This window comes from Anopheles funestus, chromosome 2RL, assembly GCF_943734845.2.
Source record: "Anopheles funestus chromosome 2RL, idAnoFuneDA-416_04, whole genome shotgun sequence".
In the NCBI taxonomy this organism is placed as follows: domain Eukaryota; kingdom Metazoa; phylum Arthropoda; class Insecta; order Diptera; family Culicidae; genus Anopheles; species Anopheles funestus.
In genome coordinates this window covers 30,881,771-30,904,965 of record NC_064598.1, presented here as the reverse complement: position 1 = coordinate 30,904,965, position 23,195 = coordinate 30,881,771, and the positions used below count along the sequence as shown (strand labels likewise).

The following is a 23,195-nucleotide window of genomic DNA, read 5'->3' as shown; positions in this document are numbered from 1 at the left end:
TTAAGGATCGCGTAAACGTGTGATCGGGTATGATAGATCGATAACGAACACCGTAGTAGTGGGCAAGGAAGTTGGCAAATTTTCGCTCCGGTCCATCACCATCGAGAATCGCACGTCATTGAACAGCTGGTTGATAGCCAACATGGTTCTGATAGCCGCTTGATTTGCCCTATCGGTACGGTGGCCGGTGCATCAGGCTAGCAAAGGCGTCACCAAAGACGGGCAAAACTCGGCCCGGGTCTACCGATGGCTGATTAGTATAGCCTGCGGGCGTACGTGTGTATTTGTTAACCGGCGGGGCAGACGGCGCGAACCGTTGGTGGGGGGGAGCAGAAAACGCGTCCGCGTGCACTGATAAGATAAAATTTTAATTTACAAACTAATTTGATAGTACCGCTCAATTCAACCAGTTATCAACTGGGCCCAGTTTTGTCGGCAGCTCTTGTGCAGTTCAGTCTTGTGCCGTTCGCAGAAACGGCAGGATCTGGAGCCGAGTTAGAAAAGGGATCAACCGGAACGGAAACATCGATTCCGTTGCGCTTCCCGTAACTGAAACAGGGACGTAATGGCAACCCACAAGGATAATGGTGCTGTGATCGTACGGAAGACACAGAAAGGGGATTTGCCGGAAGTGATCGCTATGATACAGGTGACCGTGGATCATTTGGTGTGGTTATTGATGCATCAGCTGCCTTTTACTGAGCTTGAAGTTCACTACTCTTCGCACAGGAGCTGGCTGAGTTCGAGAAGATGCCTGACGGACCTCAGCTTACCGTTGACGACCTGATACGGGACGGTGGGTTTGACGAGCAAAGCATGGCGGACGGTACAGCAGTGTTTCATAGTTTTGTGCTGGAAGCTCCCGCCGACCCGGAATGCCTAGCTAATCAGGAACGGCTAACGTCAATGCGAACGGTCGATCCAACAAACGCAAGACCTCTAACCCGGTAAGACGTTATTTATAAATACATAGCGCGCAATATGGTTTAATTTCAATGCCCATGTGAGGGAGGGGGGACGAGTAGAAGATCGGTGCGAAGTGTTGAGGACCTACCAACATCAGGGATCGTGGAACGAAGGCAATAACTGTAGCCTCCTCTTTTTTTACATAAAGTTTCAAACAAGCGGCACCAAACTTACCGATCCTCGCACTGTACACAGTAATGAGACGATCGGTGCCATGGTATGATGTCCGCATTTGTTCTGTTTTCTACTGCCACTGATAAGAGATTACTCCGCTGCCCAGCTATGTCTGTCAGAAGCTCGATCCGGAGCTGCCAGTGGTGTTTTGATTTCCTACAGTCGTTATTTTTTGCTTTCTCCTCCACCGGTTTCAGTCGTGTCTCGGGACCCACCCGACGCCGTCCAAATCAGTCCCGTATCAGTTGGGCTTTGTTTGTTTTCTATCGTTGCCTACCCGCACCGTGATCATGCTGCTGCAGGACCCGGCAACCTTCGATCCTTTCGCCATACCCAACGCCAATGACGAATGGTGGGCAGAGACCGGGGCACACACACACACACACGCGATCGTCCAGCCATAATGTGCTCGATTTAGTGGTCGGTTCGGTGTTTGCATAGCGTGTCGATGCATTGTCGAACCATGTGCAGGGAGACTGCCCTAGAGGGCTGTCCATCCACAGTTACGGGCTTGGGATTCGAAACCGCACAGCTGTAGATAACAAACATTGCTTCGATGAATTTTCTCAATGCTGAAGAGGGCGTTTTTGGGCGTCATTGTAGTCCCGTCGCCGTCGTCAACATTTGCGCTTGGACACAACTTCTTCACCCGCTAGCTAGGCGAAAGTGTGAGAGAACACAGAACACGGAGAGCTTCATAGAGAGGGTTGCATTTTCTTATCTTATCATTAAACATATTTAACCACAATTCTCGTCCCATAACTTCTTTCACACAGACACATAATGGTGTAGGTCTTCTTGCTAACTTTCCGAATGATCGACAACCATTGGAGAGTTTACAATTAAATGGAATGTCAATCACAAAATCGAGATTATTGAATGACGGCATGAAACCAATTATTACTAACAAATACTACCGTCCCCAACCCCCAGTTCAATGCAGTGATTATGTCATTTGTGAACTGTACCGCATCTTCTAATTTAGACAACGAGTAATGCATTTTTTGTCTTTTGTCTTCACATTATATTTTGATAGGAAATTGATTGGATATGCTATCTGCTATTACTCATACTCAACATGGCAAGGAAAATCGCTCGCACTAGAAGATATTTACATCCGTCCCGCCTACCGTGGCAATGGTTATGGGGAAGTATTCTTTCGAGCGTTGGCAAAACACGCACAGGAGAATCGCTGCTCGAGACTCGATTTCCATGTACTGAGCTGGAATCCTGCCACCACGTTTTACCGTCGAATGGGTGCAGTGGATTTAACTGAAGCCGAAAGTTGGCACTTTTACCGACTGCAAAAGGATGCGATTGGAAAACTCGCGCGTAACAACTCGTGACATCATTGTGAAGTGATCATTTTATTAAAAGTATTACTGACTGAAAACAAACGGAATTAAGTTAATAATCTACATCACGCAATTCCATTTCGTCCTGACAGGTGATCACATAAATTTTCTGCTTATTGAAAAAGAGTTGACTAAGGGGACATGTCTAGAGCCTGAATTTTCCACTTATTTATTTTTACAATACTATTTTGACTAATAACGCTTCAAACGTTAAAGACACACTCACCCAATTATTAAATTACTGCGGTAAATCTAGTGGAGGAGACATGATAGATTTCGTATGCTCCAACATCAATTGGCACTTATTTTCCGCCTCCTTTAGCATCAGTACATTGCCGACGAGGTTGACCAGGTACACGAGCACAACCATAAACATAGACGTATTGTAGAGACAGTTGAAACAACCGGTAGGAAGAGGTTTGCTGCATCGTAACCTTCCACAAAGTCCCATAAATCCGTGCATAAACTAAAAATCAAAACAGATATCAGTTAGCGTAAGTATCACATCACGTAATCAATTTTTTCCCCTCTTGCTTACTAGCAATACGAGTGACAATCCGAACAAACCGAGTAGAAAGTAGTACAGCCAACCTAAACCTGGCCCAACTTTAAGGATGTAACATATTTGACAAAAATTAATCGTTATTAGCGTCATATCAAACATGCTCTGCACGAACATATTGCCCTGGGGACTTTTTTGTTTAGTGTCATCGTTACGCGCCAAACTTTCCTTGGTCTAATTTGGAAAGAAAACAGACAGATTTATCATTCATCCACCGAAATGCACCAAAACGAAGCAAACCACAAACATTTAAACTTTCCTACCTCGGGAGCCTCGGCCAATTCCATCTGTGGAATCGTACGGTAAGCGTCCGTATTCCAATCACTTTCCATTACTTTACTGTCACTCATTTACCACGCCCAAGCTTCGAAATCTGTGTCTTTTGCTCGTCAGTGTCCTTGCAGTACTGTCGAACAGGGTGAAGTGTTTGCTCTTATCGATGTACACTTATCACCCATTGACGAATAGACAGATAAAGATTTTTTTGCAAATCGTTTAAGTAGAAAGGTGTTTTCATGTGATCAACGGTGGTATGTATCGTTGTGTGCAACAGACAAATTTGATTCAAACGATTAAAAAAAGAAACCATAATTGACTGTGTGATATACATGAATTCGGCCACCACTGCAACCGCGGATTCGTCGCACAATATCCTTTGTTTCAATGACCACCAATGCCACCTACTCGGGTAGCTCATACGACTTTTATTGAATTTTGCATTTTTACACATTCAAATGCGTTTTTATTTAATTCTAAAAGATGTTTTGACTTCAATTTAATTGTAAAACAGTTTGTTACTAAACATTTACTCGTTTTTTCCTTTTAATTTCGATTCATATTTTTATTCTATTGAACATTTTTACACTTTCATTTTTATAGCCACGAACCTGGGTAGGTTATGCATTTTATTCGGTTATTTGGCCTTTTCTGAGTTGCAACGTATATAAATATATTGGTTTTTGACTGTTATATTACCTTCAAATTTTCAATAAAGTTACTTTAAAATTATTTATCTTAATTTTATTAAAGCAAAACTTGTCTACAAAATGTATTACCTTCCCGAACAGGTGGTTATAGAATTAAGGAGTACGAATCGAATTCTGAATTAAAAGTACATTTAAAAAAATGGCAAATGTCTGATTTTTTTCTTATGTGATAGAAAACAAGTTTTCCTTGGGATTCATAAAATCTAGTTTTTGCTGATAGCTTCATTAGATTAAATGTTATTAAGATTTAAAAGTGCAAAACATACTCGGGAAAAAATGAAATGAAGGTTAAGAGGATGCAATTCCCTCATCCCGTTAGATTTCGACCATCTCCTTTGAATATTCCAATTTGTTCATGTCTTTGCCGTGGTGTTTTAATATATGCCTTTTCATTAGTGTGCTCCGATCGCTAACGTAATCGCAAGAGGTACACTTAAACGTTTTACCAGTTCGTCTCATAATTCCTGTGTGTGTTTTTTGATGTTGCACCATGTTGTACCTAAGGATGAACACAAACAGATTATGCATTATGACCGTTAAATGTATTCCGACTACAACATACCTTTGTGAAAACTTTTGACCACACACAGGGCAAGCAAAGGGCTTTTCACCGGAGTGCGTCTAAAAGGGTACAAAATAGGATAAATTAGTTACGACCTGCCGCTTACAGCGAAGCGTAAAAATTTAAGCTTACTCGCATGTGTCTCTTCAAATGTGAATTTGATCGCAGCGAATAGCCACAGATACTGCACTTCTTTGAACGTACGTCCTTGTGCGCTAATTGATGCATATAGAACGACGAATAGTGCAGGTACTGTTTCCCGCACAAATCGCACTGGTACGTCTTCTCCTTCGTGTGGATCGCCATGTGGCGCTGTAAAGATCCTCTCTGGGTGAACTGTTTGTTGCACAGTTCGCAGGTTAACTGTGATTCTCGTAGGTGTTTGCCATAGTGACTTGCGAGGGCAGCTCGAGTTCTGGTGGAAATGCCACACACTTTACATATGTGTCCTTCCGCACTGTTGGGATGTTTAGTTTTGAAGTGTAACTGGAAGTACGCAAACGGATATCATGGCAATGATCATATTTACAGAAAACATTACTTCGCACATTACTTCTTACCCTAAGATTTTGTTTACTTTCCAGCTTGGCTTCACACAGAAAACATTGGAATTGTACAGTCGTTTTCTCATCTGGTTGTGACTCTTCCTTCGTTTTCCCTTCTTCTTTACATTCTTTGGTAAAATATTCTTCTTCTTCTTCTTCTTCCTTTTTGGTTGCTTTTAATACATTGATAGTATAGTTCATGTATTCGTCAGCATCATCATCAGAATTAACAGCTGATGTAGGTTCCGATTTCATCGTCTCAATTACCAGCGCTGGTGAAGGAGTAGATGATTCCCTTTTCTGTATTTTTAGCTGCTCTTCTTCACTAACTTTATCATGCGAATGAAGCTTCATATCATGTATGTTGTTAAATATTGCTCCGCATATATTGCACTCCATAGAAACGCGAATAGTGGCAAATCCAGCAATGGAGAAAGCTGGTTTCTTGTCACCGGGTAGATCAATCTCGTCCGGATGCTCCAGGTGTGGAACCCATTTGATTTCATCAGCCTTCTTGTTCTCGAGAGCATTGTCTTCCTCAATTTCATCGCGCAGCTCCTGTATATCTTCGAATACACGCAATGGACTGTTTTGCAGCAGATTCGTTAACTCCTGCTGTATGATTAGGGCTTTCGTGTAAGATGCGTCGTAATCGTTCAGCTTGGCATAGCAATCGTTACAAGCACCGGACTCAATCAAGCTCGTGAGTCGATGTGAAAGTTCCCGCACAGAAAAACGTTCTAGCAACTGAAATACCGTGGTGCTTGAAAACTTTGTCTTCACCTCCATCAGGTTGCGGTGAAAAATGAGACTCCTAGTTCCACAAATTCCACAGATTTCTTTCTCTGTAGGAGAATTCATCGCGAGTCGCACGTTTTCGAGGTGCAATTTGCTACTTGTTTGTATACAATCTGTTTGCATTGAGCTGTGTTGAACGATTGTCAAAATTTGTTTGACATTTTGTACTGAAGCCGTGGACACATGTAGCGAAAGCCCGTTTCTTTTCAAAGTACAATTTATTAATTATATACCTACATGGTATCTAACGATACTTGAATAGCGTACGGTTTGTTAGGTAATTATATAAAATAATTAGTATTGTATTTGTAACATTACGCTCTATTCATCGAATATTTGTGTCAGTGAAATTTGGTTGCACAGTGGGTTGATGATCCACTCTACTGTCACTGTGCTGCAATGCAATCGTTTATTTACATTCCTGCTGGACGGAAAGTACATTCTTCGTGGTCAGTACGTTTGGTGCCCATTTCAAAATGTTTGTGAAGATTAGGTGCTGAAAGTATTGAGTCTAAAAAGCGGCCGACAATATATCTCTCTAGCAAAGCTTTCAAAGAACATTTTGCGATACAACATGAACTGCAAACCCATTTTGACGTGTAAGTTTGGATTGTGCAGATTTGTGCTTGACCACGTAAACAGAAAAAACACCCCCATTACGGTTCTTTAATCTTTTCTCATGCGATCACAGATTCCGGGGATGTTCGGGTTTTTAAAACACTCGAACCGCATATTGTGGCCGCTTTGCCATCGGATACAGCGGAATGGAAACGTTCGTATGGGCGTCCGGTGAAGAATGTTCGGGTCGAAGCCACCTTTAAGCCGTTCGATCAGAACGTACTCGAAAAGTACAAGGATGGCAAATGGAACATTGTAGACCATCCTGTGCTGCACATATACGTGACGGAGTGTAGCGACATTGAAGCATACCGGGCATCGGTAAAGGAGGAGATCGACCAATGGCTCAAGGTGCTGAATAACTATAACGTAACCGATTGGATGATTCTGCTGGTCGAAACGTTGGATATGAAAAAATCCAAAAACATCCTACCACGAACGACGGTGCTGGACAAGATACGGCTCGACTTTGCCTCCAAGAATGGTGACCGCTGTTTGTCCATCCTGAATCCTGCCAAGTTTGAGATGAAAGCCACAGAATCATTTCGTTGCCTGCTGCAGCGCATTCGGCATCTCATGCTGACGGGTTACAACAGAACCATCGTCAAGTACGAAGAACTTATTCGTACGAACAGGGAAAATCGCATACAGGAAAACTGGAGCTTCATCGACTATTTTGTACTGCAGGAACAGCTGGCCTTTGTGCTGGAAATGCTCGGCCAGTACCCGGAAGCATTGGTGCAGTACGACGAGCTGGATGCAATGTTTTCGCAGTTTATTCTGAATTCAGTTTTTGGAGAGAAACAAAAATGGCTTCATATATTCGATCAGCCGCTGTACGCGTTTCACGGTATATCGCTCAGTCCATCGAAAATGATGGAAACGCGTGAAAAGATCATCTCTTGCAATGTAACGCTGTTGGAATTTCGTAGCTACCTATTCGAGCGACAGTGCATGCTGCTAGATGCCGCCGGTAAACCGTGGGAAATTGCGGAACGATTGCTTCCTTTTCTATTTTCCACGCTGCGTGAAATTGAAGCCTTAAAGCTCGATACCCCACAGGGTGCACTGGCGTGCTGGGAATTCATTTGCGCACTGGAGGTGTTAAATCTATGCGATAAAGTACAGGAATCGAAAGACATTTACAAATGTTCACAGTTTTCCGCCCCGATCTGGAACCTGGCTAAGGAGAAACTGTACATGCTGGGCAAACAGTGTGGATTGCTGCCTGGATTTATTCCCACCTCAGAACAGCTGCACACCGTAGTGCATCTGTCAGCGGGAATGGGAGATAGTGTGCCGGAGCAGGGAAGCAGCGGTGGGTTACGAAATCTCGAACCGGAAATAAGTGAACGAACCAGCACAAAATCCTCCCATTCACCTGCCAGAAAACCGAAAAAATCTGCCACCGATACGCTGAAAGAAGCGCTCGGTTCCAATCAGGCATTTACAAAGCTTTATCTCGAGCTGAGTGAATTGGCGATCAGCACGTACAAGCACGTGTCACGTTTGCGATCAGCTAGGTTGGTCGGGTTGGATCTCGGAAATTTCTACATCACGCTCAACGAACCTCAAAAGGCAGTAAACTTCTTTACGGATGTGTTGCGCGAACTGAAGTCAGAAAATTGGCACTATCTTGCAAGCCAAACGCTTCTGGACCTGGCCTCATGCTACCGAAAGATGGAAGATAATGTGAACTACACGAAAACATGTAGCACAATTGCATGCTGTCAGGATTTGGAGCTACTAGTAAGAACGTTCTACTTTGACGAATTTATGACATCCCTTAAAACGTTACAATCCGTGCGCAATATGGATATAAATGCGCTCAGCGTTATTAGCACACTGGAGGATCACTTTCATGTGCTGAACGTGCAGCTCGATAGTACATCGATCGTTCAGGATGATTTCATACTAGTTACTCTCGATTTGGAATGTAACTTTCCACGTGAACTAATAGCCGAGCAGGTGTTGCTATCGTTCGAGATGAACGCCAAGCAATCGCTTGAACCGTCAGCAATACCGGCCACAAGCGCTATAAGAGAAGTTGGACCAAAATTGCCCATAAAACTCCATCTCGATCACAAGCAAGATAATACGCTAGCGGGCTCGTCGGTGGCTTGTGATAATCGTGCAAAGCAACCGGTACGCCGAAGCAGTAGCACTAGGCGCAAAATATCGCCAACACAGCGGTCCGACTTTACCAACTGTGTTTGCAGCGAATCGCGAATTGTTCTCCAACCGGGACGTAATACGCTGACGCTTAAAACGAAAGCTACACGTGTTGGAACGTGGAGCTTCCGGCAACTATCGATACAGGTAGACACGGTGGAGTTTCTGTCCGAGGCACTCCCGGGGACGATAAACAATTTCGAAACTATCACGAAGGCGTCCGTGGCTACAATGAACTTTGTAAACCTTGTTGCGGGTGTGGATCAACCGGTAGAATTAGTAATTTCCGCTGGAAGTTTCCGTTTTCCGAAGGATGCAACGGCTACCATACGCTGTTCGAAGAATCTGAAAATGAGACTTACGGAAACGGTCGGGGGTGAACCACGACAACCGTTCGAAAAGGAATTGATTGTACAGTTGGCAGAGTTTGCTCCGTTCGAAAAGCGTACCATCCCGCTAGAAGCGATCTGTGATCTTCCCGGCAAGCGGGAAGAACGAGCGATCGAGCAAAAGGTTTCTCTGCAGGTTCCCTGGAGTCGAAACGAAATTACAATTCCGCTTCACTTTATGCCGGCACTCATAGCATCCTGCCGGTTGCATTCGTCCGGTGCTCGCAAATTTCTGCAGGTCGTCCTGAAAGGCGTTAGCGACTATCGGCTCGTACTGCGCGACGCATGCATGACTTGTTCGGCCGAAGGAGTAACCATAATTGATATTAATCCACCCGAGCAGCAGGAAGCGGTAATGAGCAAGGCTCTGTCGATTTCGTATCTGTACGAGTTTCAGGTAGAGGCGCTGAAGGCGGAAACCGAGCTACCGATTGTAAACGTTGACTTTCGGATGCGATTTGCCGATGCTACTCTGCCGGAGGAAAGCCGCAACTATCTTCCGTACAGTGTTACGTTCGACGTGATGGACTACACTACGCTGTTTACTATCTGCGCGAAGGTAGAACCACAAGAGCTCTGCCGTGTGAACTCCGTGTGTCACCTTAATCTGCGCATCTCGAAAGTACATGACAATCCGTATGCAGATCTGATGTATGAAGTCCTAACCGATCAGAACATGTGGGCAGTCGTCGGCCGGACCGCAGGTAAGCACAAGTCACTTCATTTCCCTTAAGAATCGTACAATTTCTTAACGATAATCTCCTTCTTCCTTGCAGGAGTCATATCCATGGAAGAAGTTGAAAGTCACAGCATTACGTTGGATGTGCTCCCGCTAACGGCCGGTTTTCTACCACTGCCTAATATTCGCCTGTCGAAGTACATTTCGGCGAACAAATCCAAAAACGATACCCACTCTCGTTTGCAACCATTTCCACCTGGACAGATCTATAACTCGACCAAAAGCATGCAAATCCATGTCCTCGCCAGCACCAATAATGACCAGCCCCAGTAGCGAAGCGCGATAGGCCGAGTCCGAGCGGTATAAAAGATACCCCGTTGAGAGTGATGCAAACGCTTCTACATGACTCATTCCATATATCCTCATTTATTCAATATTTGGCTATTTATTATGTTACACTGTGTAGCAACTTTCATCGATCCGAAGTGAGCTATACATGATGAGAAGTTATCACATTATTTGAATAAAGGATTCAAGCGTTATTTATCAAACCAGAATCGCACCGGTACTCGAATTCCGAAGCGGTCAAGCAACGCATGAAATTATCTAATTTAAGTTGGTAAATAATATATCAAACAATTAACCATATTTTCGCGCAGCCTGAAATGCAACGTTCAGATTGAAAAGATGAATCTGTCATCCATCGATTGAAAGGAGCTGTCATTCGCCTATGTTGATAGAAAGCCGAAAGTCAGCCAGCGATTTTGTGTTTTCTCATCCGCTACAAACAAGTGTGTGCCTAAAAAACGTAGTCATGTTATTGTAGTATACTCGGCGCCCTTCTGTACATAATTGTATTGGCATCTTTATTTCGTTTCCTCGACGTCGACCCGTACGCGTAACGTCCTCCTGCAAGGTGAAACCGAAGCTTTCGTGCCGTGTTCCGAAACGCCGATACGATGGGTAGGTAGAATGCATCATGCAGTGATTTCAGTACGTGGGGTGGGTTTTCTTCATAGAAGAGTCATTCCGCCAGACTAGAACCGTTGCAAGACCTAACAGGTGTCACACAGGTGCATTGCCGCAAAGAATCAGAAGTTTCTTACGGGAAGTGATGATTGCAGTTTGTTGGACAAGTGCACTGAAGTGGCGTACAGAGAGAGAGAAACTAGCGGCAGAGTACCGGATAAGCGTAGCATCCTCCCAGTTGGCGATGTGGCATAGGAAAAGCATTAAATCGCAATCAATGAGCATATCATAAGCTCCACACAATGTGTACATGTCGTAGACGTATAGGATGGGAGGAGAGGGGGAATGTGGGGAAAGCGGAAAGGGCGTTTCTCTGATTGCAAATTAACACCGATGATCTGCTGTGGTGTTATCAAGAATAAACAAAACAAGCAGCGCTGCTAGTGGAAGATAATACAACTATCATGTCGTACGCAAATGTTGCCGTTGTAATATGATAAAAAATTAAAATAGAAAAAAAACATTAATATGTTGGTTCGTCCCGATATTATTCTATTTCAGCTAGCACCAGTGACACTGTTAAGCTAGAGAAACATCTCAAATTGCTGAAGGAGGAGTACACAAAGCTGCAGAAAAGTTATGCCGAACTGGAGCGCAAATACAGTCAAGCGGCAGCGGCAAACGAGGATCATGATCTGTCCGGGGAGTTTAGCAGCTTCATATCGCGGCTGGTTATGACGGTGGCCACTCTCTATGGAAGAACGACCTACTCTGACATTACGGTCAAACTGAAGGAAAAAACCATGCCCGCCCATAAGTTTGTCCTGAACGCTCGCAGTGAAGAGTGGCGGGAAGAGGTTCTAATGGACAAGAACGAACTAGGTATGCCATAGCTTTCGTTTTCCTATTTAGCTTTGGGTCAATTATTTTCTACCCTTTTGTCCATCTCCAGATTGGTCCGATATGGATGCAGATGTAGGATATGCATTGCTACGCTGGATTTACACGGACGTTGTTGATCTGCAGCACGATTCACTTGCGCTAGAACTGCTCAAAACGTCCCATCGTTTCAAACTGCCCGGCCTGATGGGGCTTTGTGAACGTGCGCTCGTATCATCCGTATCGGTACGCTCCTGTGTCCGGTTTTACTGCGTTGCAGAGGAAGTGGGTGCGGCAAACCTGTTGGAATACTGTTCCGGGCTCATATCGACCCACTGGGATGATCTAACGCCCCAAGACTTTGAGCATATGTCCGGTGCGCTGCTGTATAAAATGCTTAAAAGCAAAACTAAACATCCACTCCATGCTGCCGTCCGGTTACTTCGGGAAGATGTCGTATTTTTGTGTTTAGTGGAAAATAACGGTTCGGTAAGTGCAATACGCATGTGCGTTTTGTTTTTTGTTTTATTCCATCCATATCTATTAACCTGTATACACACTAGTGAGTATTAGCAAAACGCGTATAACAATACAACAAATCATTTTATTTTTGCCGCACTTTGAGTAAAGGCATATTTTTTGAAGCATTGTCACGTGGGACAGCACTTCAGTATCACATTATGATCAGATGTTGAAACCTGTCGATCACTTACTGTACTTAGCTTATTACTTTTTTACTTCTTTCCGTTCGCTTAGTGCTCAGTGCTCTATGTTGCGAATGTATTTCATCACATTGAACACAAATATAACGGCCATCGCGTCCGTATGATAGTTGGCCCTATCCGATACTTTCGTAGCCGAATTGCAGAGAGACCCCCGGCAAAAGCAGTACATCGAATCGTCTATCGTTTGGCAACCCTCCGTGTACGGTTCCTCGATATTATGCTGCGGTGTCCAGGAACCAGATTTGTAAACCTATCCAGGAAAGCAAAAGCATTCATTATCGAAATGGAACATGATTTGCAATTCGCGCTCAAGTTATGCATTCTTACCTGTTCTGTGTTCTTTTGCTGGGCACAACCACGGCTTACCGTTTCCTGTTCGCCCTTCAGTAGTTTCAGCTTGAAGATGCGCTTCATGCACATGGTCGACCATGGACAGTCTACTTCATAGTAGCTGGATTCGTCGAATTTGGAGCATAGCTGCGTTTTGGTGTTATTTTGATGCCGACTCGGAGGTGCCACCGTGCAGTGGTAGCATTTGATACCCATCACTTGTTCCACTTCTGTGGCCGAATAGAAGAAAAAGAAATGCGAAAAATTGATGTTTTATTAATGTTTGAACTGATTTTAACTGTGGAGTTGTGATAAATATTAACATTTTAAATTAAACACATGCGTAGAATGTGAACAAGGACAATTAGCAAATGTATTATTCCATAGTGGTTTCCTTGGCTCGATGAATTCATTTTTTTTTTACAAATTAATATTCGCTTCTAGCTTCTTCTTTAACCATCTATCTTATCACTATTGTAAGTGGATCGTTTTTTCCGACATCCGTCGCTTTGATAATTTTAACGACTTTCCTATAAATCCTTCATGTTCTAGTCTTTTATAATGTTGTTGCAATCTAAATATGTGGATTGAGTTGCCCGTACGTGATTCAACTTAGTTTGATTGTAAGCTACTCCAATCGAGCGACACAAACCCTTTTTTTTTGTTTCGTTGATCTCAACGAGTAATACTCTGCTGGCCACGTGCAGGTTCATGCACGAGAAGCTAGAAGATGGGAGAATATGCAGAAAAGCACTTCACCAAAACATTCCCAAAAGAAGTGACAATGCCGAGGGGTGCATTGGAGCACAAGAATTCAATGAATTACGAATGCAGTTTCCTTTCCTTTCCAGCTTCCTACCGTTCAACTGTGTAGCACTGTTAATCGCCACAGCTGACGCATGTGCTTCTTTTCAACGAAGAAATAAAAGAGCCTAAAGACGTACGTGTACAATACGATAATATCAACATTTCCGCCCGGAGCACGCACCCAGCACTTTGTTCATTTAGCTTAGCTCAAGTGTTTCCTACTTCGCTAAGCTTCCTCCACTTTTCCCTTACAAGTTCGGTTCATTCATGGATGGATGGAAACATTCTATTCGTCATCTTCGTGCTTATGGTTCCGGTGCATCGATATCGCGGTATCATGAGAGATTCTTTGTCCAAAGTTAAAGTTCTACACAAACTTTCTCTCTCTCTCTCTCCCTTGGGCGCATGGGACCACTTCTCTCGTTACGCTTTTGCTCTGGTAAACGGTTAGTACCATTTCCGGTTCCACAAGAAACCATGAATGTTGCATGTAGCACTTTCTCAGACGATTGGAAGTCTCTGTTAGAATGGAATTGTGGATACGGCACGTTACATAGTCAGACAGGCGACATAAAGCACTTCACTGTTAACCTCCAATGCTTCGTCGTACATCTGGGTAGGGTTTGCTGCATTTAATGCAGTACGATATAGAAGCAGCAGTAGAACAGGCGAGAATGTACACCCATTTGTGACTAATGATTCGGAATCAAACTTATGAGGGTCATAATATCGGCTATAATGTTACGTTGGGGGAGCATTTTATTATCGATACAGAACTGCTAACATTTTTGCCAACACTTTGTGATTGTTTGATGATTGTCCCTTTAAAGTATCTAAAAAGTGTAGTATCTTAAAGTATTTTGAAGTATTTTAAGTAAAGCGTTAAAGTTTTATAAACAATGACATCATTTACAAATTAATTTAATTGTCTTACTCTTAAAATAATAGTTTTTCTTTACGCTCCGATTTTACTATAATTCAAAAAAAACCAAACGCAAAACTTCTCATGTTAATCTAGGTCGTCACTCGATCTTGTCGTTCGGTCAGCTTCTATTTTAAGCGCTTCGTGTTTGCTAAAGCATACGTGTTGCAACCTTTCGTGTTATGGAACGCCGTCTAGAAGTGGCCAAATAAATTCACTTTGCGATCGAATAAATGCGACTCTGATCCAAGCATCACGAACAGCTGAAGCACCACTTGCTATCAATGTTACGGCTTATGTTTCCAGAAGGTTATTTTATTCGGTTCCAATCTGCCCTCGGCAAATCGGAATGGTAAAAAACGTCGTAACACGCAGCATTAAAACAGATTTGCCGCCCCGAGTGGAATGTAAAATTCGGCCCACAGTGATAGTGAGTCGGTTTCCATTCTTACACATTACTCCGCACACCGAATCGCACGTGTGTGCACGAGTCAGGAAGGGTCTGAGTAACAACAAGTCCCAACACAATCACTTGCTGCTGGCTTACCGTAGCCATGGCGCCTGATTAAACATTGTAATAGGGAACAGGTCACAAACATCGCACACAAATGCCGCGACACCTCGGTCGCCCTAGTGTATATACTGGGGCACCGACGCCGCACACAAACAGGTTATGACCCAATTCCCTAATTGTCCCAGTTGAAGCGTGCCAAATGGAAGAGATGCATTTCACTGCGGGATCGGACATTGATGTTCAGGGGAGGTTGTATGAAGACCGATGCCAGCATACGGTTAGTAGCCTTTCCTAGGCCTTTCTACCTAGATGAATATCGAATCAAAATGTCCATATCATTGCATCCCTGTGACACAACAATCAACTGTGACACAGTGATCCCTTTTAGTTTTGCATCAAGAAGAAACATTTTTTTTTGCTTTTTGCTGATCTTAATGTTGGAAATGGCTTCCTGGTTCGAAAGTACGCACTCTCCTTCTCACAGAAACCTGTTTTCAATGGCCATGCTTCTTATAGACTGTGAACTCGTTTCAGTGCATTCGGTCACTCCAGTTCACGAGGGTAAACGTAATGCGGCCGCTGCACAGTAGTTCAACCTTCCACCTTTTTATCGTCGCCCAGCATCTCTCACTGGATGTTTCTGTGCGACAGTAAGGAAATCAGAGCTTTATTTCTAGAGTAGAGTTGCAAGGCCAATGAGGAGTTGCAATTAATAGTAGTCAAGGAAATTGTTTCGTCACACGACAGTTCCATGAACTTAGTTCGTCGTAAATTTGACTAAAAGTGATATAATAGTTCGATAGCTAAAAAACACACACGTGATCGATTCCCGGCGGATGAGGTAGGCAGACAATCAATGCTTTGTAACTTTTTATACGTTTTTTTCCAATGAATGTATATATCTTCCCACGGGTTCAGGCTGGGGGTTGGTGTTCATTTCGTGATATAGTATTTGGTGACCAGTACGGCACTAAACACCCTTGTCTCTGACTCATTGGAAACCGCGGGTTGGCAGATATGAATAAAAACACCCACTTTAATATTGTTGACAGTGTTCCGGGAGATGTCGTTTGTAATAATAGCAGATATTTTCCATGATTCACTGTGCCTGCATATGCTTGTGAAATATCATCTAAATGTGTTAAGTGTTGGTGTTATGGGTTTTTTATAAAAATGTTAAAAAAAAGAATCTTTCTACTACCTTTGGATGATTCAACCGTTACTGTACTTCAGCAATTTTTCAATGTTAAATTATCAAGCTAATATTTTTCCATATTTGAACTACTAATGTTGTCCTCCCAACCGTTGCACGTTGTTTGAGATATCAAAAATTATAAAATCATCAAAAAATTACATTCGTGCGCCAAAATAAAAAACGGCAGATCGAACGGCGATCATTCGTTGTGAAGATCATGGAAAGTTAAAGGAAAAACAAACTGGGAACGCATCACTTTCTTCCCTTTCACAAACATTGTAGACATTATAAAAAAACCGGCCAAACGGCACAAATTCACAGTACCACACATATGCGTCAGGGATAAACAACCGGTCAACAAACTCCATCCGCATCCTGATTGGTAAACGTATGGGATGAAGATGAAGAGGAGTTAATTTGCATACCATCTTTTAATTGACTCATTCGTTGCTGTGCTTTTTTTTTTGAAGCCATTTATTTTCACCAGGCCAGGGTCTTGACCAAAATGAAGTTGTGATTATATCGAATTTTAAAATCATTTTTGTTTCTTGAACAACTTCCTTGCTTGGAGAGGATTGGGCGATTGAGTTAGGACCTAAATTTATATCTTTTTTACACTAACTACTAACTGTTAGTACTAACTGTTAAACCGTTGCAGTGTGAAATTTTTAACTCTAGAAGATCAACGAATTCGAAGAAAAACCGAGCAAAGTGTAATTACCTGCAATGAGAAATAGAAGTAACGCTACGAATATCATCGATCGGCTGCCGCTCTGTCTGCTAACCGTGTCCATTGGGACAGGGGGGTATATCTGTTGATATGAGTAGTGTCTTGAGACACTAAACGCGTTCGAACCTTTTGAAGCTGTCGAGGGTAGATCGACCCCTACAACAACAGCACCCGATAGAAGACACGATCTTGCCGCAAACAACGCAACCTTTCACGTTATCGTCACGTAGCACAGAATCGTGCTGTTTGCTGTCTAGATAATTTAAAGTATTTTGAAAGAAAGCAGCTACAAAAAAATGGCACACGAAAAATCAACAAACAGCATTAGGAACAGAGATCTTGGCGGATGGTTACTGTTTTGAAGCTTACTGTTTCTTCTCGCGGCAAGATGGGCAGCGACCCGTTTGCCAAAGCAGCGGGTATGTAACGTCGTGATCCCGTTAGATTCACCGGTCTCTGCGGGTTTTCTCTGTGTGCACCGTTATCGAGTAAAACAATGCTCCATGCTGTCTTTCCAGACTGAATCCGTCCGTCTGTTCTTTTGCAAAGTGCACCACCGAAACGGACGGTTAAAATTAGAAGAAACTGTGGAATGTTGCTGTGTGTTCGGTCGGGTTGGGTGCAAAAACAGGGAGGGTGATCCTTCTTGCTGGTGTGCTCAATTCGTGCGTCGTATAAAGATCGTGTTGCATTCGCACACTTTCTAAACTACATCCGTTGTATAAATTTTACGAGCTTGATTCGATCCACTTCGATATTTGGCAAAGGTCATTTAATCATTGGTGCTCCTTTTTGATCATAACCATTTAAATACAGCACCACTGATATACCGGACATACATACACACGTACGATCGAAAAACTTTCAACCGTTCCTTTAAACCATTTCTGGGTGCCGGCGCAAGGAAATCTTGGAAAAGGTTCACCCAAACAAGGTCACGGTCGGACTGCACACCACCACCACCACCACCACCACCGTTGGTGTCGCGTTTCGCATGTGCCTGGTGTGACCAGTGGTAATAAAAACAAATAACAACCACTCAGTGTCGTGCCGTCGTCGATTTGGTGCGATTGCCTTTTTTTGCTTTTTTAATTATAGAACTGCGTGTCCCATCCAGAAGCCGTTTTCGCTGAGCACGGACAAGAAAAAGTATGACTAATCGAGTCGGCGGCCACTATCACCTAAAACTGCGATCGATCGTTGGTGCTGCGGTGCTGTTGGTGAATATTTTCAGCACACTTTCGGTCACAGAAACAAGGCGAGCAAAACTGTGCGAAGGAAGATTTCCTTCCCGTCTTGGAAAGTTTCAAAAGCTGGCGAAGTTAGCGAAAGAAGCAGACGGTTTTAGGTGTACCGTCCGGAGTAGCAACTAACAGACACTAGGCACTAGTTCCGGTTTTTTTTTCGAAATCAGCAACCGTTCGGAACGGTCACCGGTCGTTCCGATGCTGCGGCGATCCAACAGACGTGAAAGTCAATCATCAACTGAATTGAAATCATCTTCTCTCGTATGTTGCTACCCGGTGCAAGAGAACCGTGAACGAGTGTACGCATTCGGTTAGCCCTTTCGGGGCGCCCAGTTCACGTCGACCAAGCGGAGAGCACAAAGCGAGAGAACGCCATGCTCTGCGGCAGCAGCAGCAACAAAGCAAAGGAAAAACGTAGCGAAAGGCGGATCGAACAAAACAAGCGATAGTGGCAAAACGAACGCATAAAAACTGACTCCGAACGGGAAACTAATGGGAGCAGCAGCAGAACGACTGGCTTGGATGGAGAACTGAATGAATGGGCTTTCATTTCGATGTCGGCTTTCGCGTGTTTAGAAGCTTCGGTGGATTGCCAGCTCCGGTGCATTGCACTCTCAGCTCTTGGCCGGCACGGAAGCTCGACATGGTCGGGGTAGTTTTGTTTTGAATCTTCTCGTATGGCTCCTTCCGTAGATCGTCATCGCTACCACCAGACTCGATACAATTTTCAGAAGAGATGAGGCCGTTGTCCTTCAAGGTATCTGTTCCATCCTTGACCCTGGCAAACGGTCTTCTTAGTATGAATTATTCAAAAGATGCTGTTAAATCTTTCATCTTGCGTACTAATCGTATGCAAATTCTGTTCGAGGATAAGATTTGGAAGGCAAAAATAAAACTTTGAATTTAGAAATTTAATAAACGCGATAAGAGTTCCGGACAGTTTTGATTCGATTCTGTTCCGCATTAATAAGAACATGGAAATAAGAATAATAATAACATGGGATGTATGTTAATGAAAGTTCATTTATCACCGCCTGGTTTTAAGGCCGTGTAAATTGACTGTGGCATCGAACAAGCTACGGATATTCTTACTAATCTATTGACAATCTCATAACAGACGAATTTCTATTTTTTTTTTTTTTGCGGGAAAAACATTTCATGTATTCGATCGCAACTATCTCTCCTTATCCTCGCCGCGTGTATAAAATGTTTTAATAACTGTTTGTGCATTTAATAGAGATCCATCCAAAAATGTGTACACTTGTCTGATGGATGGACAGGTTTCGTGAGCACACAAGGGTGACACATTTAGTGTAACGGGCACACACGTGAAAGCGTAACGCACGTTCGCACGCTTTCCAAAGAGTGTGTTTTTAAAATTGAACCCATGCATCGTGTTATTAACATTGGTTGGAATTAGAAAATATACACTAAACGAATACCATTTTTTTTCGGAAACATACCATGAACGAAAATGTGTGTCATAGCATAAAAATGTTAATACAGTCGCTTGTAAAATGAGCTGACTATTTTTTGTTTGTTTTAAATATCTAAATAGCTAAACAAATAGGTGATGTGAATTTAAAAAAAAGGCCCCGCGGATACAAATTATAAATTATAATTCCACTAGCTTATTGTGAACTTCATCAATATGATAATTATAATTATGTATAAAATGTATATTAGACTCGACTCTTTATTCAAATTTGATAAAAGTGTTTAAAAAAACTAATACCACTTTGTGTTATTCTTGAAATTTCTTACAGCTTCAGGAAATCGTGAACAGCCTATCGCCACAGGGTCAACTACCGCTAGGGTTGGCACTAATGGGTCGCAGTACAGCAATCGCACAGACACTGCTCGAAACAGGTGGAGCTGATATTAACGCATATACAACGGAGGTAAGAAAAGTGCCTCTACGATCCCCCGTCGAATGTAATGCAAATGCAACGTATTCTAATGTGTTCGTTTAGGGAAATACACTGCTGATCGATGCGATTAAACGTGGGGACAGTTTTACGGCCCAGTTTATGTTAGAAAAAGGCTGCAACGTCGATCTGGTCACGCGGGACACGTCCGATACGGCGTTACATCTGGTTTGCACATACTCGGAACGAAGCACAGACACGGAAACGCATCGTGAAATGCTCAGCATTGGACGGCAGCTGTTGAAGCAACAGGCCGATCCTAACATGCAAAACAGCAAGGGCTAGTAAGAGATCTATTTACGATGGAATATTAAAGCTTTTTTGTTTTTTTGCGGTTACAATTTCCCTTTCTTTCATTTTAGCACACCACTCCATGTCGCTATAATGTCCCAGCACGTGGAAATGATTGACGAGCTGTTGACGGAAACCGATGCTGCGTACGTGGATACGAACGTACGAACGAAGGATGAAAAATGTGCCTTACAACTGGCACTGATGCCACCACATACTGATGGACCACCGTACGATTTGGCCCGGCGCCTGCTAGAGCGTGGAGCTCGTGCCAATGTCATCCATCCAGAGACGGGCGACAGTTTATTGCACATTCTCGCGAAACAACAGCTAGAAGATGCTTCCGTCTTTCTTACCGAGCACTGCAACCTTAGTCATATCAATCGGTCCGGATTGACTGTACTGCATGTGGCTGCATCGCAAGGTTTGGCAAACCTTGCCCGTGCCCTGCTAGAGAAGGGTGCACCGCCCAACGTACAGTCGGGTGTGACGGAACTGAAAACGGCCCTGCATTATGCCGTCGAAGAGAACTACACCAATGTGGTGGAAGCGTTTATCGAATACAAAGAATCGAACCCTCCGGCCACGGTAGATTTCAACCTGAAAAATGCATTCGGTGACTCACCATTGAGTTTAGCGCTCAGTCTTGGATACAATGAACTTGTACCATTGTTGATCAAGGGTGGAGCTGATGTGAATGCACGCAACGGTCAGGATATGACGCTGCTTCACCAAGCAATTTTAAAGGAAGATTCAAAGACGGCCGTTTTTCTGCTCAGCCAGGGTGCAGACATGAACGCACTCACGGCGGATCAGGAATCACCTTTACAGCTCGCCATTCACTGTCGCTTGGTGGACGTGGTAGATGCACTTTGCTCCCGTGGAGTATCACTCAGCGCACCGGATAACAAGGGCGACTGTCCGCTCTGGAGTGCACTGGAATCGGAACAGTTCGAAATTGCCTCGGTATTGGTGCGGCACGGTGTCGATACGGACTGTTGGGGTCCCGGACCGGACGGATGTTTGCAAACGCTGCTGCATCGAGCGATCGACGAGAACAAGGAACAGGCGGCCATGTTTCTGATCAAAAGTGGATGCGATCTAGATTCGCCTCGTCAACCAGGTCCGCAGGGACAGGGCGGTGATGAGGCAAAGGATAAAGCGTCCCCACTGCATCTCTGCTGCCAATGGGGTCTTCGCAATGTGCTGCACACGCTAATCGGTCACGGAGCCAACGTGAATGCGGTTGATTGTGATCTGAAGACACCGCTGCATATTGCGATCGAAAACCAACACGAAGAGATAATCGGCATTCTGTTGTGCCATCCGGGTATTGATCTGAAGATTCGCGATAAAACCGGCAACACACCATTTGCATCGGCACTGCAAGTTCGTAATAACAAAGCGGCTCAAAATATTCTCGAGCGGTTGCCGAACGCGGCGGAACAGATCGATCAACGGGGACGCAATTTTCTCCATCTGGCGATCATGCGAGATGATCTTGAATCTGTATTGTTTCTTCTATCAATTCAGGTAGATGTAAATTCGCGCGTGCACGATGTTAATCAGACACCGCCACTTCATCTAGCGGCCGCATCCGAGAAGGAAATGTTGATTCGAAACCTAATCCTAGCCGGTGCGCGGTTAAACGATCGTGATGCTACACAGAAAACGGCACTACATGTGGCAGCCGAGCGAGGTACGGTTGGTGCCGTATCGGCTCTACTGCAAAACGGTGCCGATTTCGATGCCGTCGATGGAGACGGTAATAATGCGTTGCATATTGCAGTACGCGAAGGTCACATTGCGGTCGTGCGTGAGCTACTCACCGAGTCAGAACTAAACGCGGAAGCGGTTAATATGAAGGGTTGCAATCCGCTACATGAGCTGTGCCGCTGTGGCAAGGATAATACGGCCGCAGCTATACTGGAGCTGTTCTTCGAATGCATGCCAAAGTATCCGATCAACAGTCCCGATCTGCAGGGCAATACACCTCTGCTGTTGGCGTACATGCGAGGTCAGGCACAATTGTGTCGCATGTTGGTGAAGAATGGCGCCTGCTTAGGAGCCGAAAACAAGGAAGGATTAACGATATTTAATTTTAAGCTAGCGACCAATCAGCTGTTGCATCGTTTGCTGGACGAACTGCCACAAGAATCGCCCTGGGCTTCGTCTGAGTTGTGCCAGGAGTGTGGCACCAAATTTAGTATCACCATGCGGAAACATCACTGGTAAAAAAGTAGTAAAACAGGGCAGTTTGTTCAGTTACAGGGTAACTTTTTCTTTCTTTTGTATACTTTCAGCCGTCATTGCGGGCGGAATCTTTGTAGCCGATGTTCAAACAACGATGTGCCAATCATCAAATTTGGCATCAATAAACCGGTTCGGGTGTGCTCGGTTTGCTTTGAAGTGCTACAAATTGGAAGTGGTGGCGTTTGAAATGGAAGTAAATTTCGAATACGAATTACTGTTGACGCATGTGTGTCCCGGTTGCACCAGAAGCTACGGTTATCATTGTAAATTCGATCTGCAACTTAGGCTGATCTACGACACAGATAACGTTCTCCAATTCAGCGTATTTTTGCAAAGGTCATCATCCAGAATCGAGCGCATTTTTTGATTTTCATTATTGTATTTGTTATTTTGGTAATTATCTTTTTGTTATACACAAAAAAAGATTATTTATATACACGATGTAACACACGAAAATGAAGATTTATCAGACATCAATATCAACACATACCAGATAATAATAATGATTATCATTTTCACTTAAGTTAGCAAAGAAAGGAAAGAAAGATGAAAGTTTTTTTTCTATTACCTTTGCTGTTCACTTTTGTCAAGAATACGAT

The 23,195-nt window shown here is 43.7% G+C and overlaps 6 protein-coding genes across 6 annotated transcripts; 3 read left to right on the top strand and 3 right to left on the bottom strand.

Annotated features, from left to right (window-relative positions):
• The first annotated feature begins 418 nt into the window (after positions 1-418).
• LOC125765828 (thialysine N-epsilon-acetyltransferase) lies at positions 419-2,537 on the top strand. The gene is made up of 3 exons (XM_049431319.1): positions 419-649; positions 730-947; positions 2,177-2,537. The coding sequence occupies exons 1-3, from the start codon at positions 566-568 to the stop codon at positions 2,484-2,486; spliced, it is 612 nt and encodes a 203-aa protein (XP_049287276.1). The 5' UTR covers positions 419-565; the 3' UTR covers positions 2,487-2,537.
• Positions 2,538-2,641: 104 nt separating this feature from the next.
• On the bottom strand, positions 2,642-3,617 carry LOC125765833 (uncharacterized). Its single transcript, XM_049431323.1, has 3 exons — positions 3,321-3,617; positions 3,034-3,231; positions 2,642-2,961 (listed from the first exon to the last, which is right to left on the bottom strand). The coding sequence occupies exons 1-3, from the start codon at positions 3,405-3,407 to the stop codon at positions 2,734-2,736; spliced, it is 513 nt and encodes a 170-aa protein (XP_049287280.1). The 5' UTR covers positions 3,408-3,617; the 3' UTR covers positions 2,642-2,733.
• A 91-nt stretch (positions 3,618-3,708) lies between these two features.
• On the bottom strand, positions 3,709-6,086 carry LOC125765795 (zinc finger protein OZF-like). Its single transcript, XM_049431271.1, has 4 exons — positions 5,166-6,086; positions 4,738-5,091; positions 4,606-4,664; positions 3,709-4,542 (listed from the first exon to the last, which is right to left on the bottom strand). Exons 1-4 carry the CDS (start codon positions 6,069-6,071, stop codon positions 4,359-4,361), a joined length of 1,503 nt encoding a protein of 500 aa, XP_049287228.1. The 5' UTR covers positions 6,072-6,086; the 3' UTR covers positions 3,709-4,358.
• A 115-nt stretch (positions 6,087-6,201) lies between these two features.
• Positions 6,202-10,363, top strand: LOC125765766 (trafficking protein particle complex subunit 10). Its single transcript, XM_049431221.1, has 3 exons — positions 6,202-6,547; positions 6,640-9,831; positions 9,904-10,363. The coding sequence occupies exons 1-3, from the start codon at positions 6,523-6,525 to the stop codon at positions 10,137-10,139; spliced, it is 3,453 nt and encodes a 1,150-aa protein (XP_049287178.1). The 5' UTR covers positions 6,202-6,522; the 3' UTR covers positions 10,140-10,363.
• A 183-nt stretch (positions 10,364-10,546) lies between these two features.
• Positions 10,547-23,079, top strand: LOC125765767 (rabankyrin-5). Its single transcript, XM_049431222.1, has 7 exons — positions 10,547-10,769; positions 11,337-11,657; positions 11,728-12,143; positions 19,891-20,025; positions 20,098-20,336; positions 20,415-22,574; positions 22,647-23,079. The coding sequence occupies exons 1-7, from the start codon at positions 10,766-10,768 to the stop codon at positions 22,780-22,782; spliced, it is 3,411 nt and encodes a 1,136-aa protein (XP_049287179.1). The 5' UTR covers positions 10,547-10,765; the 3' UTR covers positions 22,783-23,079.
• Positions 12,162-18,381, bottom strand: LOC125765831 (uncharacterized). Its single transcript, XM_049431322.1, has 4 exons — positions 17,247-18,381; positions 16,869-17,163; positions 12,707-12,939; positions 12,162-12,629 (listed from the first exon to the last, which is right to left on the bottom strand). Exons 2-4 carry the CDS (start codon positions 16,939-16,941, stop codon positions 12,414-12,416), a joined length of 522 nt encoding a protein of 173 aa, XP_049287279.1. The 5' UTR covers positions 16,942-17,163; positions 17,247-18,381; the 3' UTR covers positions 12,162-12,413.
• Positions 23,080-23,195: the final 116 nt, after the last annotated feature.